We start from the raw sequence: 18,408 nt of genomic DNA on the forward strand, positions 1-18,408 counted from the left end.
TAACAAGTTATGCAACGTACCTGCAACCGTTTATTTAAAGGTTTTCGAAACGTATCAAAATGAAAATTCCGCGTTTAGTAATTATGTAAATTCAAGTGAAAAGCAACAGCTGCCAGCTAAGTGGGTTATGGTTAGAGATTAATTAAGCGGTTGTTTCCCGATTTTAATAAAATAACAATTGTTTATAAATGTATCATTTTAAAAGCTAGTAGCTTTTGCCCGCGACTCCGTCTGCGTGGTATTAAAAAAGTTAGAAGCCTACGCGTTCTTTTAATCTAGACATCTGTGCCAAATTTTATCGAAATCTATTTAATTGTTGAAGCTACAAACTCTTACAAACATTCAAACTTTCGCATTTATAATATTAGTAAGATTTCTGGATACTTATTTATTTTCAGTATGAAACGTTAGTAATGCAATCTAAAAAAAAATTGGGACTTTTTATTACGGTTAAAAAGATTCTGTCTATGAAATTCAGAGATGTGCGTTTTAAATTTTATACATTACGTAAAATGTGTTATTGCCTTTGCTAAAATATTTCGCCACAAATCCATTTGTAACTCGCGCTGACATAACTTGGCTATAATGTCAAGGATGCAATCATTGGAATCTAAATTGATCAAATTATAACAAAATTTGTTTTATTGTGGTTTTAATGACTTTAATCGTTTACGAAGATTATAATTTAATTTACCACGTTGGTGGTTCCTTGTTACGTCAACTTATTCACCGTTTAAAAATGGTTTTTTCTCTACAAAACAGCGTATTCTAACATGTTAAAAAGCAACCTGAAATAGTACTAAAAACCGAGAGTTCCTAGATTTAAAGATTTCAGTTTAGTGCATAAAATTATTACAAAAACTAGTAACTGTTAAATATCTCTTAAAACAATAGATTGCATTTGTTTTACTGCGTTTTTATTCATCTATACAAATATTATAAAGAGGAAAGGTTTTTATATTTGAATTTTATGTATTGAATTAACTCAAAAACTACTGGACCGATTTCAAAAATTCTTACACCATTAAAAAGCTATGTTATCACTGAGTAACATAGGCTACGTTTTTACCATTTTTTTTAATTTCACGCTGGCGAAGTTGTGAAACACAGCTAGTAAAATGTAAGATTCTATGATCATCAACTACCCTATATCTCTCTGTACCATTCAATTTGAACAATGGCGTCAATATTTGCATTGCAGTTTTCTCAATACTTTTACTATTTCTCTCATGATCACGGTTTTGATGAAATTTTCGATACTTCCTGCCACGGTCCCGGGCAACAACAGTGCATCACTCGTTTCACTTTCTCCAACCGCTCATCATGGATGCGGCGTGCGCGCTGCCCCTCTGTCCCCCTGACACACTGCCGGTCACGGTCACAAGAAAGTACCTCCTCATTGTTAGTTTGCAAGCGTCTTATCGAAATTTGCTTTATTCACTTTGCTTTTTTTACAGCAAAATGTATCTACTCCGAAATATACAGTTTGCAGATTTGTGCTCTTTATGAAGTTAGCTGATACTCGCGTCTTTGTCCGCGTGGAATCAAACAGTTTAATAAATATAGCCTATGTTACTCAGAGATAACGTAGCTATTTATTGGTTAACAATTTTTTTGAAATCATCGCAATAGTTTTTTAATTATCATATTCCTTTAAACTTTCGCATTTTTAACATTAGTATAATTATGAAGAGAAAAGATTTGTATTTTAGTATGTATTGAAATAGCTTAAAAACTAATTGGTCGATTTCAATAATTCTTCCACCAATAATAAGCTACGTTATCACTGAGTAACATAGGCTATTTTTGACCGACTTCCCAAAAAAAGGAGGTATTCAATTCGTCGGTATATTTTTTTTTATTTTTTATTAATTCCACGTGGACGTAGTCGTAAGAAAAAGTTAGTTTATATTGTACGAGATATTGAAAGTCAATGCACCTTTTGGAAGTAAACAGGTGAGGTTAGTACAGCTCGTGTTCCGTTCACATCGTTTTCGAGTAGGTTTACCATTATTTTTGTTTTTTTTTTTTGGGAATGGTCCCCAATTTGTAAATTAAGAAACACATTTTTACAATACTCTTTTTCACATTATCAATCTATTTGTTATTTAATACTCTCGGTGTTTGTTATAAAAATTCATAATGAATTTTCCGGTGGCTTAAAGTTACATTTTTTTTAAATTATAAGGTCAGCTTCATTGACATATTCTATAATTTCGTATCTCGAAATATTAAAGGAAGCCTGATGTCCTTATTATTGGAGACAACTTACTCGGATTACGTGTGCAGATAACTTTATTATTCTTTCGCACATGATATTTGTTAACCCTTAATTTGGCAGAATTTCATTTTTTCGAATATCAAAATGATATTCATAGCACTTAACCTTGATGACCCAAGGTGTTTAGAAAAAATAATAAAAAAAAAATTCCGATGTATCTCTACAGATAGACTAACAAGAAAAGGGTTAAATTTTCAAATCCAATCTAATAATATATTGTCACTGTATCCGAGTTGCAACAGCTCACTAAATGCCGACAGTAAAGTTCAACGGAACAATACCTTCAGATATCAGAATACGTCTTATGAAATTTGAACCGTGAACGATTTATCAATTAGTAGGCGTGAATTTTTCTACACTTCGTTGTAGACTCGATACAAAGTCACTGTCAACAAGCTGTACCTTGATTTAGATAAAGGTTAACATTGCATTAATCATACTAATATTATAAATGCGAAAGTTTAATGGATGGATGGATGTTTGTTAGAGTTTGTAGCCTAAACGGCTGAACAGATTTCGATGAAATTTGGCATAGATGTGGAGAATGGTCTGGAAGAACACATAGACTACTTGCATTCGTTTTTATTTTAATACCGCGTGGACGGAGTCGCGGGCGAAAGCTAGTAAGCACTAAAACTCCGTTACCGTGAAATATGAGTACGGAATTTTCATAAGAGGAATTAAAAGATTAATGATATTTACAGTTTTCATTTCTGAAAATACTAGTCGATTCAACTAGCTTTCGCCCGTGACTCCGTCCGCGTGGAATTGAAAAAACAAAAGTGAATAGCTTATGTGTTCTTCCAGACTATCCTCTACATCTATGTCAAATTTCATCGAAAACCGTTTAGCGTTTTAGGCTACAAACTCCAACAAACATTCATCCATCCATCCATCCATCTAAAGTTTCACATTTATAATATTAGTAAATTTAGTAAGAAGTAAGATTAAATTTTCTTGTAACATTTCAACTGAGTTCTAGAGTAATGCTAGGAATGGTTTACGATAATTGTTGAACGATGGGATCCCTTGGATTATTATTTGTGTGGATTTTAGATTTAAACGGACATAGTTTATTGTTATACTAGCTTTTGCTCGCGACTATGTCCGCGTGAGATTTAAAATATAAAAAAAAGCATCCTATGTTACTCACTAATAATGTAGCTTTTTAATAGTTCAAGAATTTTTCAAATAGGTATAGTAGTTTTTTGAATACATACATAAATCCAAAAATACAAATCTATCGTCTTTATACTTTAAGTATAGATATAGTTAAAATGGCTTTTACAACAGCTATATCATTATCATAGCTTAGGGGCACTACACACTTAACAAATACGACGTAAGCGATTACTTCCGGTCAACGAAACAATCCTATCATTAATAGAAAGCATTTCTATGATTATTGTTAATGGAGGCCACTTAATAATAGCCAACACGCATGTTTTATTCAATCGTAGTTGTGTGAAACAAATAGGAACTATTATTTGTGATCATAATTTGCTAAACGTATATCGTGTGTTGCGTGCGGTTTTGAAACGTTAATATACGGGTTTTGTCTGATTTGTTAGAATACACACTGTAATATCCATAACTGATAAAGGACCTAACACGAAAATTTTCGAAACAGTATTCGTAAGTCATCGACAATATTTGTAGGTATTAAAGCTCGATAATGGCGCTGTATAAATATAATACAAATTTTGTCGACGACGTTCTGTGTGACGTCAGCAGTCAAAAAAAGCTATAAGCATAGACTTAAATAGAGATTAAGCCTAAACTAGTTCTTGTAAAATTCAGAAGTGACAACCTTAACTTGTGTTTTAATATCACGAACATTATAAAAGTAACTTGACAATATGAATTCTGAAGAGAAATGTGTGAAACTTCTTACAGATAACTTACATTTATTACATAGAATATTTTTTTTAATTTTTTTTTTACATAACAGGAAAACTAACATACTTAGTTTTCGCACAGTTATAGACAGTATGCTGTCATTGATAACTTTTTCTACAACCTCACATACTACATACCGTAAATCGTAATGACGGAACGACGAAGTCGTGCGATTCCCATCAGCGTACAGTCGCGGAAATACGCGGTGTATCACTTTAGGAATTGCCTTGGTCATTGCAACGAGACGAACTCCGCTTATTCCTACAAATAACTAATTAGATAGCAGTGAGACGTGTAAATGAAAAGACGATAACTAGAAACTAAGCGTAAATCACTAAGCGACTTTTTTTCGAACATACACATTTATAAGTCGCGTTGTATTGATTTTTGTTCCAAGTCTCGTTTTAAAATGTTCTTACGATTGTAGTTTTTAAGGTGGAACATCGGCAGTTTCCCAAACTGTACACTTGATAAAAATAAGTCGTCAAACGTGATTAGAACCTTATGGTCTGTCACTTCCTGTTACGTGTTACGTCATAGTTAACGACTGTTACCGGAAAGTCGATCACTGCATTCTTGTTCGACCATCTATATCGGGTTTTTTAGCAGGGCCGGACAAGGTATATGTTTTTTACGGTAATGTGTGTCCATTGCATAATGTGTTTAGATTATGGCCACTCTCTTATTGTATAATGAAGAGTTTTAAATCTAAGTAACGCTTGTTTTTATATGATCAATTTTGAGATAAACATAACTTGTGCTAGTATAAAACTCTGAATACAAAATAAGTTTTATTTAAATTTATTTGGGTGTAACGACAATAATTGACAAAAAAATCACAAGCATTGATTAAAAAGATAAAGGCTAACTAAATTCCCTTCTAATGATTATTTAATTTAATAATGAAATTTAGTTCGGCCTTGGAGTCGTTTATCGACAATAATGTTTTCACTCTTAACACAGTTTAGAGCGAAAAGCATGTTGATTAATGGTTTCATTTTCAATCGAAGACATTCAAAGAACATTTAGACGAGGCATAGTGAACAAAATTTATCACCGGCACTTTTCTGAAAAGTAGATGTAAATACAGGGCTTTTTATTAAAAAAAGAATTATTCAAAAATATGCTGTAATTGCTGACATCTTAGGCAACAAAAAAGTGTGTGTTTACGCTTTATTATAATAGTATAGAAATAGATTTTCAATTTCTATACATCGGAGCCGTGAAGATTTTCTTATTTGAATTTCTTATTTTAATACCTTATTATTTCTAAGTATGTTGGTAGTTTATGACCATTTTAAATTAATTTCCTTGTTTACAATGTAGTCTACTGAGAGAACGAGTTGTTTACGCGTCATCGCAATGAACATTGTTAGCCATCTTGCTCAAGTGATAATTCTTGACGTTCTCACGTGATGGTAATTATTAAAAAGATAATAATTTTCAGTACTTCGCTGCACTCGGCAATTTACTTATCATCTGGTGACGCGGTGACATGTAAATATCATGTAATTTTTATAATAAGTTGAATTTCTCCTTGGAGATAGTATGATGAAAAAAATATTATATTAACACTAGAAAATATTTTCCCCAGAGACAACGTTAAATTAAATTTCGATTTTAATTGTTAGGTAGTCTTAAAACGAACCTTTGTGTGACCTCTATTTTAGTAAAATTGTTAGTAAATGATCTTTTTTTAATACAAAAATGTTAGGTTTTTGTTACTTTACTAATATTTTCTTTAACTATTCTAACTAAGCTCTACACTTGTGCTAGGATATGGTTCACGACAATAGTCGAATAGGATTCAAACCCTCGACCTCAAGATCGGTATTCCGTACCACAAATCATTGGGCTATTGACGCTTAAAATTCGCATGACGCATTAAATCAATGTTTCTAGAAATCAATCCAATCTTGACACGTGAAACTTGGAAATCGTTTTCGTAGTGTGGGATGATACTTTTATATCTTTAACACTAAAATCATTAAATATTATCTGCAATGTTAAAGAATGTGTTGGTAACAGTTTCTCCACCAGCGATGAGGTGTGTATTGCACAATGGTGCGTGAGACAGCAATGGACGAGGTTGTTGCACTGTGTGTTTGTGTTTGCAACAGAAATAGAAGCGTGATACACGTAGTTTTCATTTATATTTCCTGTGTTTGATTGAAACAATTTTGTGTTTACGTTTTATTTATTTCTTCAAGATGTTTTTCGAGATCTACTATTTAAAAGAAATGAACGTATTCTAATCCACGTGTTCCCACAGATGGTTTTATCTCGTGTTTGAATGTTTGTCAGTTGTATTAATTGATTATTTGTTATACAGGGTGTACCTTCGTGGTCGCGCAGCGTGGAGGCGGCGGAGGCGGCGCGCGCGCGCCTTGTGCGGTGGGCGTGCGGCGAGCCGGCCGCCGATCAGGACACCGCGCCCCGCAAGAAGATGCCCCACGCGTTGCGCCGCCGCTGGCCCTTCTGCCCTTGTCTACAGGTAAAGGAACAAACGCTAATTTCACAGAACAGTGCCATAATTAGTATACCTTTTGAGGTGTCATTCGACAAGGATAAATTCCCCTAAGAGTACAATGGACTATTTCATGCCAGTACCTCTTGGTTCTAGTTTTATTGTCCATGTCGAATGGCGTCTCAATTTGTCGCATATATGTACATCTCTCGCTAAAAAATGTAGAGAAGTAATTTTTATAATTACGATCAATTGTTAATTTATCTGATACACACAGTTTAGTTTTTTCTCCAATAATGATTAAAAGTACTTCTTATTTCTAAGTGTCATGTCGACAATAATTTTCCACGTCAATGAACTTTGTTGTCAACTTAATTATCCGTTAAACTAAGTTTAAATTGTAATTATTTTGCTGCACGCATTAATGTTGTTACCGACTTAGCATAACCGTAGATAACTGTGGGGTCTATAATGTTATTTACTGTTAAATAGCTCAATTTTATTATCTGTTGAATTTTGTTAATGGCCAGTTATTTTATTTGATCTGGTAACAGGACGACCTTGTAATATGAACACTAATTGTCACTAAGGAATATATCTTTGCTGTATTAAGATTATTTCTATAATTTATTTCCTTTGATAATTTTCAATAGCCAAGGAACAAATAGTTAGATTTCCGGATAGGTTTTTGCCTAATACAGAACTTTCGTATCTTAAGAGAGTTACAACACTTTTTAAATGAAAAGTGCTTTTTTTCTCCAGTTTAGGATGATTTATCGCAAGAATCTTGTTCTCTATCCTGTTTCTGATACAGGATATCGCGTTTGCTAGGTTCGATTCGCGTGTCACTTTCACTGGGAACTTTAACAACCACTTGGGGTACTGCTTGTATAATCTAAACACGCGATATTAACACGAAGCTGGTTATTATCGGATATAGTCTGATTATAATATTCTACCTGGATAGAGTAATAGTAATTTTGTTACTGGTTTAATGTATTTCTAAGGAATTAGATGCGATTGATAAAATATTTATGTTGAGCAGTGTTAAGAGTACTTAGCCCGACGTGGATGTGTGTATAGATTTATAAATGTAGGAGCTTGGAAGAGTGTCAGGACCAATAAATGGAAGTCCATAGTCTCTACCTAAATCACTGGGTTACGGGAGTGAGTCGAGTAAACAATTTTTTACTTATGTTCAATTATTGTATTAAAGCGAGGGCACACCTTTGACTGAACTATCGCAGAACTGTTTAGTCTCGCTTTGATTCCTTTGAGCTTATACACGATTTTTAATTGTGCAACTAAACAGTTGAATTGGCTGCGAAACAATTGACAATCACACAACAGTTTTGGTTTACTCAAAGATGTGCGCCCGCTCTTAATAGTTATTTTATCCATTATTTCTTAGTACTCACCTAACGGATAGTAATTCTAACGCAAGAATTTTAATTCCTAAGATTAAGTAGTTAAAACGCCACTACATGCGTGACACACGGCTCATCTGTCTCCACTTATATTGTCAATTTCACAGAGTCGATTATCGATATTTGATTAAAGTACCACTCATGTAAGATATTTAGATTTTAGACTTCATTCTACGTCTGTGACAAATTTCTTTCGATATTCCTTAAGCCATTTTGGAGATACGTAGTAACATTCACCCATCCATTCAAACATCCATCCATACAAACTTTCGCATTTGTAATATTAGTATTATTTGCGATAGATATATTAAGATACAGATATTGTAAAATGATATCCACAGCAATCACATTGACAAAAACCGTCAAAATTCTATCTATTCTATCTATTAAATGACTTTATTATTATTATTATTATTATTATCAAAGTAATACCGAAAAAAAAATTGCTTCATATCTTTTAAATAGCAATTTTTAACACAGCTCGAGATGAGTGAGGGTTGAACCTCCCCCACGTTGTCCAATGTGTTTGTCTAGACTCGAGCGAGGGGGCAAACGAGTTGCATCAACAATGGGACCTCAAATCGAATCTCAATTGTACTCGGTACAAAACAAAATAAGGTAGTTTCACACGAGGGCAGCCAGAGCAGTAGTACAGATCAGTATTACTATTGTTTGTATTAACAGTATGCGGTCATATAATAAGCAGTGCTGTTTGTCACGCTACAACCCGCGTGTGAATTTACCATAAGGGTTGGCACGTGCCTCGGTACATTTTGTGTTATATGAGTGCTTGTTGAATTAAACTTTTATGTGTGACAGACGCTTCAGACAGACGTTTTAGTGTAGAGTGTGTGTAAATGTTTTTTTGGCAAATATGACATGTAATTAAGGGCAAAAAAGGGCTTTGCTGTATAAGCCACCAATTTGTGTGTGAAGTTGTGAATTGTTTTAGGTTTATTATGTTAGCTTTATTACTTTGAACTTAATCATACTAGTCATACTTCATACTTCATACTAATATTATAAATGCGAAAGTTTATATGGATGGATGTTTGTTACAGTTTGTAGCCTAAACGGCTGAACGGATTTCGATGAAATTTGGTATAGATGTAGAGGATAGTCTGGAAGATACATAGGCTATTCACTTTTGTTTTTTTTTCTAATTCCACACGAACGGAGTGGCGGGGGAAAGCTAGTATGAATATAAAGTAACATAGAATAAGCAAAAGAAAAATCTTAATCGGTGTGATTTAGAGTTATGTCTAGATCTTTTATTGTGTGGACTACAATAGTATCGTTGACCTTGATTGAATAGTTTTGAGGTTCTCAAAGTCGTTCATGTTTTGGTCAGTTTTAAAAATATATCTGGCATTTAGGGAAAGGTCGGAGGTATCACTAGTGATTATTGCATTAAAATTACGATGAACATTTTAATTTAGTTTTTCAAGATAACAACTATGAAAGTGATATTTTTGATATATATTCTTATATCAAAAATATCCTAATAAATTACGTGTAAAAAATGATAGAAGGAAAATGTCCACCGCCTGTGAAGTCCCTTTTTCTGTCTCTTATTAATGGCAAAAACTATCGCCATTTAAACTACACTATTTCTTGAAGTATCGCTTTAGTATACTTTTCTGTACCAGCACAGAGTAATTAACGATAGACACATCACTATTTCAAAATGTGTAAACTAGAGTGCAACTGCACTTACTTGGCACTGTTCACTTCGTTAATTATCTACTAATCGTCAGGGTTCTTCCAACGTGCATAACTGTCATAAACAAAAGAATGTTATCGTACAGCCCGCCTCCGTTGTAAACAATGAATTCCAAAGCTATTCATAAATCGATATATCAATTAACGAACGTTTAATTATTAATCTAATTAGAAACAGACAATGGTCATAAGAGAGGGGACTCCGAGTTAGTCAGACGTTGCTCGGCTGCTTGTTTGAGACGCATCGCTTGACGTTCTTCCTCGGGTCAATTAATTAAACTCTTTAGTAACTAACGGTGCTGTAATTAGTTCGCGAATATAACTGGCCGTGTGTCACACGTGTTTGAAGTGTAAGAAAAGTGTAGTGAGACAAGTGAGTGAAGATTTTGGTGTTGCTTGATATAGGAAAATGTTTCACACAAACACGTTAACGCGTACTTACGCAACGACTATGAGTCCATTAAGAACACATACTATGAAGAAGTATAGTATATTTTCGATTAAAATCAAATCGCACAAACCTAAACCACAAGTAAGTTAATATTGAGTTTCATAGAGCAGTCGGTCTGTTAATTTCTTTAAATTTTAATTTCTTAATTGAATAACGTAATTTTTCTTATAATTGACTTTGTAATTTCCCTTTTCTTCTGAACTTAGGTCTTTGCCTGTGCTTCATGTTTAATTCATATTTGTTAAGCTAATTACCTCTTAGTTCTTTTCTTTGTTATGACGTTTTCAGGCATAATAAGATTATTATTGTTTTCACTGTTTTTTTATTTTTATTTTTATTGATCACTTTGACTACAATGCTATAAACGTCTATTTCTAACCAGGTGTATAAAAGAAGGGAACTTTTTTTTATCTAATAAAACTTCCGATTTCCCTTCTAATGCTTTCTAAATGTAGCTTTTAAATGCGACTTGAGAGCAATAATAAAACAACTGCATTCGGGATGTCCTCCCGGTGAAGTCATCGACGAAAATACTAAGACGATCTTTAGGGTTGCTACTACACACGTTTCTGATGAATATTGTATACTGGCTGTTTACTATTGCATGGAATTAAAAAAAAAACAAAACTTATTTTAGTTATCGTGTGTGAGTTATAGCGTGTAAACTATAACCGTTTCAAATTTTATGTAGATCTGTGTAATTGTTTTGAAGTTATTAGGTAATAAAGGTAAATGTATACTTTTGAATTTTTAATTTTAGTAAGACTTATCATTTTGATACACTTTTTACATATTATTTGTAATTTGGTGAAATGAATGACTGTGTTGTTGACTTGTCATTGCCTTTTACTCTCTTTAAGGGAATGCGTTGGTAACTTGTTTTTTTGGTTAATTGTAAAGAAAGCATGTCCGTACTTCGAATTTCTTTCCGATGTAGATTAACACGATAGAGTTTCATGTTAAAAGATAGGTAGATATACAAATATATGAAAATATAGATAGTAATAAATTTATAACAGAAAACCACCGTGAAGTGAAAGTACTTCTGCCTTATCTAGTTTTAGTCCTCTTTCTCTTCCTACAACTTTTTTTACAAGCAATATTTAAAAAATGTTTAAAGCGTAAGAGGATTTAGTGGACAAGGCGTCGCATAGGAAGGGAAATATCCTCCATATGTGCCTTTTCTCCTTGATTTAAGGTAACTTATCTGAAAATCAGGATGGTTGTTGGATTTGGTTTTATTAAGTACTAGCTGTTCCCGTGCGACTTCATCCGCAAGATATTACGAAAATTTTAATTTATTATTTACATTTGTCAAATTATCAATTACAAATGTCAAAGTGACATGTCATGATGACAACCTTGCTTCCTTGATGTTGGCAGCAACTTATGATCTCTTTCCCACATGAGGGTCTTTATCCAAAATATTTACCCATTAAGTTTAACGGCGTGAAAATATATAGCCTAAAGCGTGACGTAAGTGTAGGGTTTTTTTATTGAAATAAAAGAGTTATTCAAAAATATGCTGTAATTGCTGACATCTTAGGCAACAATGAAGTGTGTGTTTACGCTTTTTTATAATAGTATAGATTACGGTAATAGAAACCGACGGTTAAATCATAAATACGATTACTGGTGAATCTAGAACTATGAAAAGGTACATTTAGCAAAAGTATAGTTTTAAAGGGCTGTTATTTTCATAGATGTCGAAGAGTCATATCACAATTATAATAAGAGAATACCATAAGGGTGTTTTTGATGCATTTATAACAGCCGCGTTCCAACAATATAGAAACGAAAGGTTCCGTTGTTTTATAACAACCATTCATACCGAACACACAATTAAATATTCCATTGTTCTCTGTTCAAATATTATGGCCGTTAATGAACTCATTATTGTGTTTGTACATTCATCGTGTGTAGATAATGCTTGTTTAATTACCTCCAAGGATATCATTCGTCGCGGCGATGTTTTCTCTGCAATCAATGCTAAGGCTAGTGTCCATATTGCTCTACAAGGTTACATTTTACTTCTAGAATTGTTTTGTTTCCTAGAATTTCAATAGTTGCATTGATGGTTTCTAGAGATTATGTACATTTTGTGTAGGATTAGTTGTATTTAATAGATTTGTTAAAGGTGTTCCTCAAGGTACGCATCCTGGTCCTTTGTTTATTCCCCACGTACAATCGAATTTATTTTGCTTAGATCTTATGTGGTACCATATATTTATTATGTGACTTTTATTCTCTTAATAATTTCGCTATGGAGAAGGTTTACGTTTAATCAAAGCAATTTTTATGCTTTGGGAATTTGCTGTATGGTCAACAACCCTGTGTCCATTTAATAAGTTTGCGAGACGTCTGTTACATTTGTATGAAATAAATCCAATGCGTCTCTTGTTACATTAACCTCGGTGACTCAACATGTATCGAAATAATTGATGCTAGACGATTGTTGTAAAATCTTTCATATGCTTTAGTAAAAATAAATGAATAATCTTCGTTTTCATTAATAAGTAAACGTATTTGTTGTTACTTTTTAAGGAAGTTCCTATATCAAAGACAATTTAGTTAAGAATGTACAGAAATCAGTGCAAAAGTCAGGAATAAAAGAAAATTTAACTGACTCGTAAATCTTTTCGATGAAGCTGTAGTTTCGTTTCGGGCAAAAACTTCTTGTTCAGACTTTATGAATAATGATGACAACAATGTGTTAACATGTGCTACAACTATATTATGCGTAAAAAGAAAGTACATCCGGTTTCTGAAACAATCGATTTTTAATTGACTACCTATTTAGGATACTCCATGAATCATAGCAATGGGTTACGTGTATTATTTTATCTGTTGGTTTTATTCTTTCTACTGATTCTTTACTATTTTCTAACCGTATTAGTTGTCTGTTTATTAATATAACTAGTTTTCGCCCGTGACTTCGTCCGCGTGGAATTAAAAAAAAACAAAATTGATAGCCTATGTATTTTTCCTGACTATGTTCTACAGCTATACCAAAATTCATTGAAGTCCGTTCTGGCGTTTAGGCTACAAACTCTAACAAACAGCCATCCTTTCATCTTAACTTTCGCATTTATAATATTAGTATGATGTTTATGTTGGTTCTATTTTAATGTATATCTAAACAAGTTTACCTAGACAGGTCTAGTACTAACAACTGATTATGAATAGGCACGTCGCCTAAACAGTTGTGTCTGTCCGTACATGCTTTCAGAATTAATGTTAAGTTTACACTGGTGCAGAATAGTAACAGTACAGTATGACAGTGCAGTACTGCTATTGTTTACACACACTTCGAAAAAGAATAGTAATGTTTTGATCTATAGCAGTACTAGTCACGCCTATTACACTGGATCACTGTTCTGTCCTCGTGTGAAATCATAAGAATTATGAAGTTGATTATGCATTGATTATGTTTTCTTTTTATTATCTCACTTTCATAATAATCATTCCGCTGTTTGTCTTATAAATGTTATTGTTTATTTTAGTAGTAGTCATTATAGGAAATATGCAATAGATGTTTGTCAATGACCGTATTATGTAGTGAATGAACTTCGTCAATCTTTAAATTTTCATCATCATCATCATCATCATCATCATCATCATCATCATTATCAAAGGCACTACTGCCGCGGGTGTGCCTGGGCCTGTTCCAGTAAATTCCTCCATATCGGTCTATCTTGGGCATTTTGTTTCCAGCCCTTAAGGATTACATAATATTATTATTATAATATAATAATTATAATATAATAATAATAATATTATTATTATAATAAAATAGGATATTAATGCCGACATTTTAAAGATTTCGTTCGACCTCATCTTGCCATCTTAGTTTCGGCCTCCTGCGTGATAAATAGATTCCAGCGATATATTATTTGGCTATTGTTACTGATTTACTTTTGTGAAAAATGAAAAATCTAATAATAGTTTGATGTGAAAGAAAATTATTGTGAATATTCAATTGAGTTTTTGGTTTTTTATTTCATTTTTGGAAAACATTTTTACAAGTGTAGTAGTTATATGGTTGAATTTAATAATTCCTTAAATAAGATTATAAATGGTCACACAAGAATCAAAATGTCTGCGAAATTATCATGGACACTGATTTATGTCTTTAAGAAGACATTAAATCCTTGATATGCTTCCACATGATTCATGTGAAGTTTTTTGTCGCGTTCTCAAAACTCAATTGTGATTGCTTTTTGTACATTTTCACAACGTGTAACAAAATATTGCCATTGTATGTAGATTTGCTTATTCCAAAATTACAAACATACCTTTTTAAACTTCGAATACTTAAGATATTTTCGAGATTTAATTTAATTATTTAGATAGACTATAAGACTTTAATGATGAAGTAAATTTCATGAAGAATTATTTTGCAATGAAACTGATAAGAGTTAACAAAAATAAAAAAAACGCATGAAGTAATTGAGAAGCAAGAGGTTCTTTCTGAGCTTTTTGAAATCGGTTAATTAAAAAGCATTTCATTTGTTGGAGAAGTTATGGATCGATCAAGGATGATTTTAACAATTCTGTTCTTACCAGGATACTATGACTTGAATATTAAAATAGTAGAATTTTAAAATAATAGTATCTGTAGCTCTGTATTAAAGGTAATTGTATGTGTTTGCAGAATGATGAGCCACCAGAGATCACGTACTGCGTGGTGGGAGGTGAGGGTGCGCTGGCGTTACATGCCGTCACGCCTACCCATCCTATGCCACCGCAGGACGAGCTCGACGCCAAGTTTGCTGAGCTAGTGGTAAGTAATTATCCGTACACCAGTATATAGAACTAGGTGTCTTTGATTTTCAGTTGAAAAGTTGCTATAAGAACTTTAAGAGTCAATCGAAATTTATCATCCACACAAAGATTTGGTTGATAAGGTACTTTGGAAGCTATTTCGACAAGCCGAAAATAACTTGCTGCTTGATTATGTCTCCATCTTACTTCTTACTGATATTATAAATGCGAAAGTTTAGATGCCTAAACTGCTGAACGGTCTAGAAGAACACATAGGGTACTGACAGTTTTTTATTACTTCCACCAAGACGACGTCGCGGGTGATAGCCAGTTCAATCTAATTTCAAAGGTTTTTGAATTGCAACGAAATTTTCTCTTGGAACAAAAATGTTAATAAGTCTAAAATATTCATAAAATAGCAACAAATAGAAATTACTCGACCGATGGAAGAATTTGAGTTAGTATTTGTTTATATACACGTCTTAGTGACGTCACTAAGTCTTAGTTAAAATTTAAATGTAGCAATTACAACTCTTTATGATTTCAAACGGCAGTGTAACTTGTTGTTTGTTGTTGTTGCGTAACTGCCAAGTTTCTAAACTCTTTCACACAATTTTCTCACTGTTCACTTGTTTAATTAGACCCAATACAATAGAAGTGGGTATCCGCCGAATTAGAGAATCTTTGCAATTTTTTGGTACAATTATTTTGTTGATTTTTTTGCCTTAAAACTATAGTTATGTGTAACTTGAAGTAACATTATAAGTTTACCTTGACAAGTTGTGTGATTGATAACTACAACGAAATCTACTTTATCTGAAACTTGGTCATTAATAATAAAAAAAAACCTTCACCTAAACGTATAAGGATTTTTTAATGTTGATATTTTTGTGGTAAAAGGGTCTGCCTGTAATATACCATTAACTTTAGATTCCATTGTCTTTTGTATATTAACTACCCTCATTTTAACAGATTATAGAAATCTGGAATAACCGCGTCCTAAAACCTAGATAATAAAGGTTTTTAAATAACTCACAATGGTGATAAATCTGGAACATATTAATTATTACGGAGTATTGTTTTAGCAAAAGTTTACATGTTAATATGCTAGTATTGTTCGTTTCCATATGTCACTAGAATGAATTTTGTCTTCGCAATAATGTAATTTTTTAATAATTTTTTCAAACTTTAATAATCTATTCAAACCTCAGTGTAGTCTAAGAGTGTATTATGTCTTGAATATATATGTTATAACTTCATTTACTTGTGTGAACGAAGCTTTATAATCGATGCGATACAGTATCAGAGTTGCTTAATGCAGTCAACAATCGATATTAAAGTTACCTTGATGAGAGTGCTATATACTAAAATAATTTGCATACTGATAGAATTATAGTTGTTAACACGTTGGAGATTTGTTTCTCAAGCAAAGTTAAAAAAAACGTTTGTGGTGTTGATGAAATGTCAATTAAATTTAGTTACGGTTTTAAACTGTGATGATATTTGTTTTGTGTTAATTTGAATGACACAATAGAATGTTTGAGAGCAATACAAAGGTTGCGATACAAATACCTCAGAACTGGTCGGTGGAGTTCTGTCTTTTTATTAAATACTAAAAAATGGTGCATTGCTAACTTAGGGAGACTTTACTGCCCCTCAATGGTGTACAGTGAGCGGGTGATGATACTTTACTTACTTACCACTGGCATGTCATAAATGACACACGACACATGGCATAAAAACACTAGGAAAAAGTATGATATGATGTAGAAATTATATAAAAATCTAACGCGATTTCATTACCATGCATGGCATTGACGTTAAAAATCAATCAAAATGATTTTATTGCACTTCTAAGACAGCATTATACATTTCTTTTAAAAAATTGCACTTTGCATAAAGGTTCGCAACCCCTGCTTTAGGATAAAGATAGTTTGGTATATTGTATTTATTAGTTAAAATATTCAAGGGTATTAGCATGTTGAATGGTTTAAAATTGTAAACAAGTCTGTGAGTGTCAATGTGCCGAAACAAATTATATCGAGAGTGAAAACTCGATCGTATAAACTGGTGTAGCTTGTTTGAGAAAATTGTTTTTTTATTCATTTATTCAGTTTTTATACCTTTCTTAAATAACCATGAAAGTTTGTTATATAGTTTTGTTAACGTTGTACTATTTTTAATTACTTTAATCAAGTAAGTCAGTAAAAAGACATTAAAATTACGCTTTTGGTAAACATTGAAATTACAATGCTTTTTAAGAATAAAATTCCAAATGTATCATCGTATATTTGTCCTACATTAGTATTTTCTTGTTTTATTTAAAGTTTATTGTTTAAAATATTGCCAACCCTAATAGATAGTAATAGATTGATTATAAATTAATCATTATAGGTCGTTGACACTCACTTCTGTTTGCATGCGTTACATTGAAATGCGGAAATTGATATGACGAGAAATCTGCGGTCGCATTTCATTAGCCGGTGTCGAGGGCGGCGTTTTAAAGTTTATATCGATAACGCTAGATACGTCACTAGTAACGTGCATTGGAAATAGTGATGTTCTTTGATATCGATATTGTTTATACCACGATGTGTACGTAACACATGTATTTTAACTCTTTACGGTAGTTTTTTTTTATTTAAACTTAACCGTGTAATAAAGTTTCGTGAGAATCTTTTTTTGTTTACTAAAGAGTTCGCGAATTTAATATTCTTCAGAAATAAATTACTACAGTCCATTGAAATTTGGATGTAATAAAAAAATAACTATAGTTGTTTTTAAAGAACAATAGAATAATATAAAAAGTTTATTGTTATGATTCGATCTGTAAATCTCAACCTCACGATCTGTATGAGAAAAAATTATCAAGATTGCGGTCCAGTAAAGTTCTACCGGTTTTAAACAGTAGTCGAATTTGTTATAAACCTCCTTAGGTATTATAAATCTTACAGTGTAGGAATAGAGTTTAGAATCGAGTGTGAATGAATCTCGTACATCAAAGGCGGGTGTTGATAGATTGAATTTGAAAGATTATGATGTTAATTTAGTTTGGACGGCACGGATGTTGCATAATGCAACTTTCTCCTCATAAGGTGACGGGTATTTGACGGCTCGCGTGATAGCCGGCCTCGGCTAATGATGCGAATTATGATGTAAGGACTGTTTTTAGGCTTTTAAATTTACATTTTATTTGATCATTGGAGTTTTTATTTGTTTTTTCGATCAAATATTTTTACATTGTTATGGTAAATAACTTAATGGATGTTTAATCATTGGTAATGTAAATCTCACATGTGTCACTTTACAAACGTTTATGTAATATGTGTCTGACATACATTACTTTTTATATGCTGTTTCTCAATTAAGATATTCTCTGACGTTCAAGTGCCACTTG

At 32.6% G+C, this 18,408-nt stretch overlaps 1 protein-coding gene across 8 annotated transcripts in view; it reads left to right on the plus strand.

The window, feature by feature from the left end:
* Positions 1-18,408, plus strand: part of LOC106101573 (formin-like protein 2) — an 82,591-nt gene that overhangs the window by 50,475 nt on the left and 13,708 nt on the right. For all 8 annotated transcript variants that reach the window (XM_013280848.1, XM_013280849.1, XM_013280844.1 and 5 more), the window contains 2 exons: positions 6,513-6,674; positions 14,902-15,030. In XM_013280848.1, coding sequence (XP_013136302.1) covers positions 6,627-6,674; positions 14,902-15,030 — 177 coding nt within the window. In that variant the 5' untranslated portion in view covers positions 6,513-6,626. The remainder of the gene's footprint in view (positions 1-6,512; positions 6,675-14,901; positions 15,031-18,408) is intronic.

Source organism: Papilio polytes, unplaced genomic scaffold (genome assembly GCF_000836215.1).
Source record: "Papilio polytes unplaced genomic scaffold, Ppol_1.0 DF823980.1, whole genome shotgun sequence".
Classification (NCBI taxonomy): Eukaryota; Metazoa; Arthropoda; class Insecta; order Lepidoptera; family Papilionidae; genus Papilio; species Papilio polytes.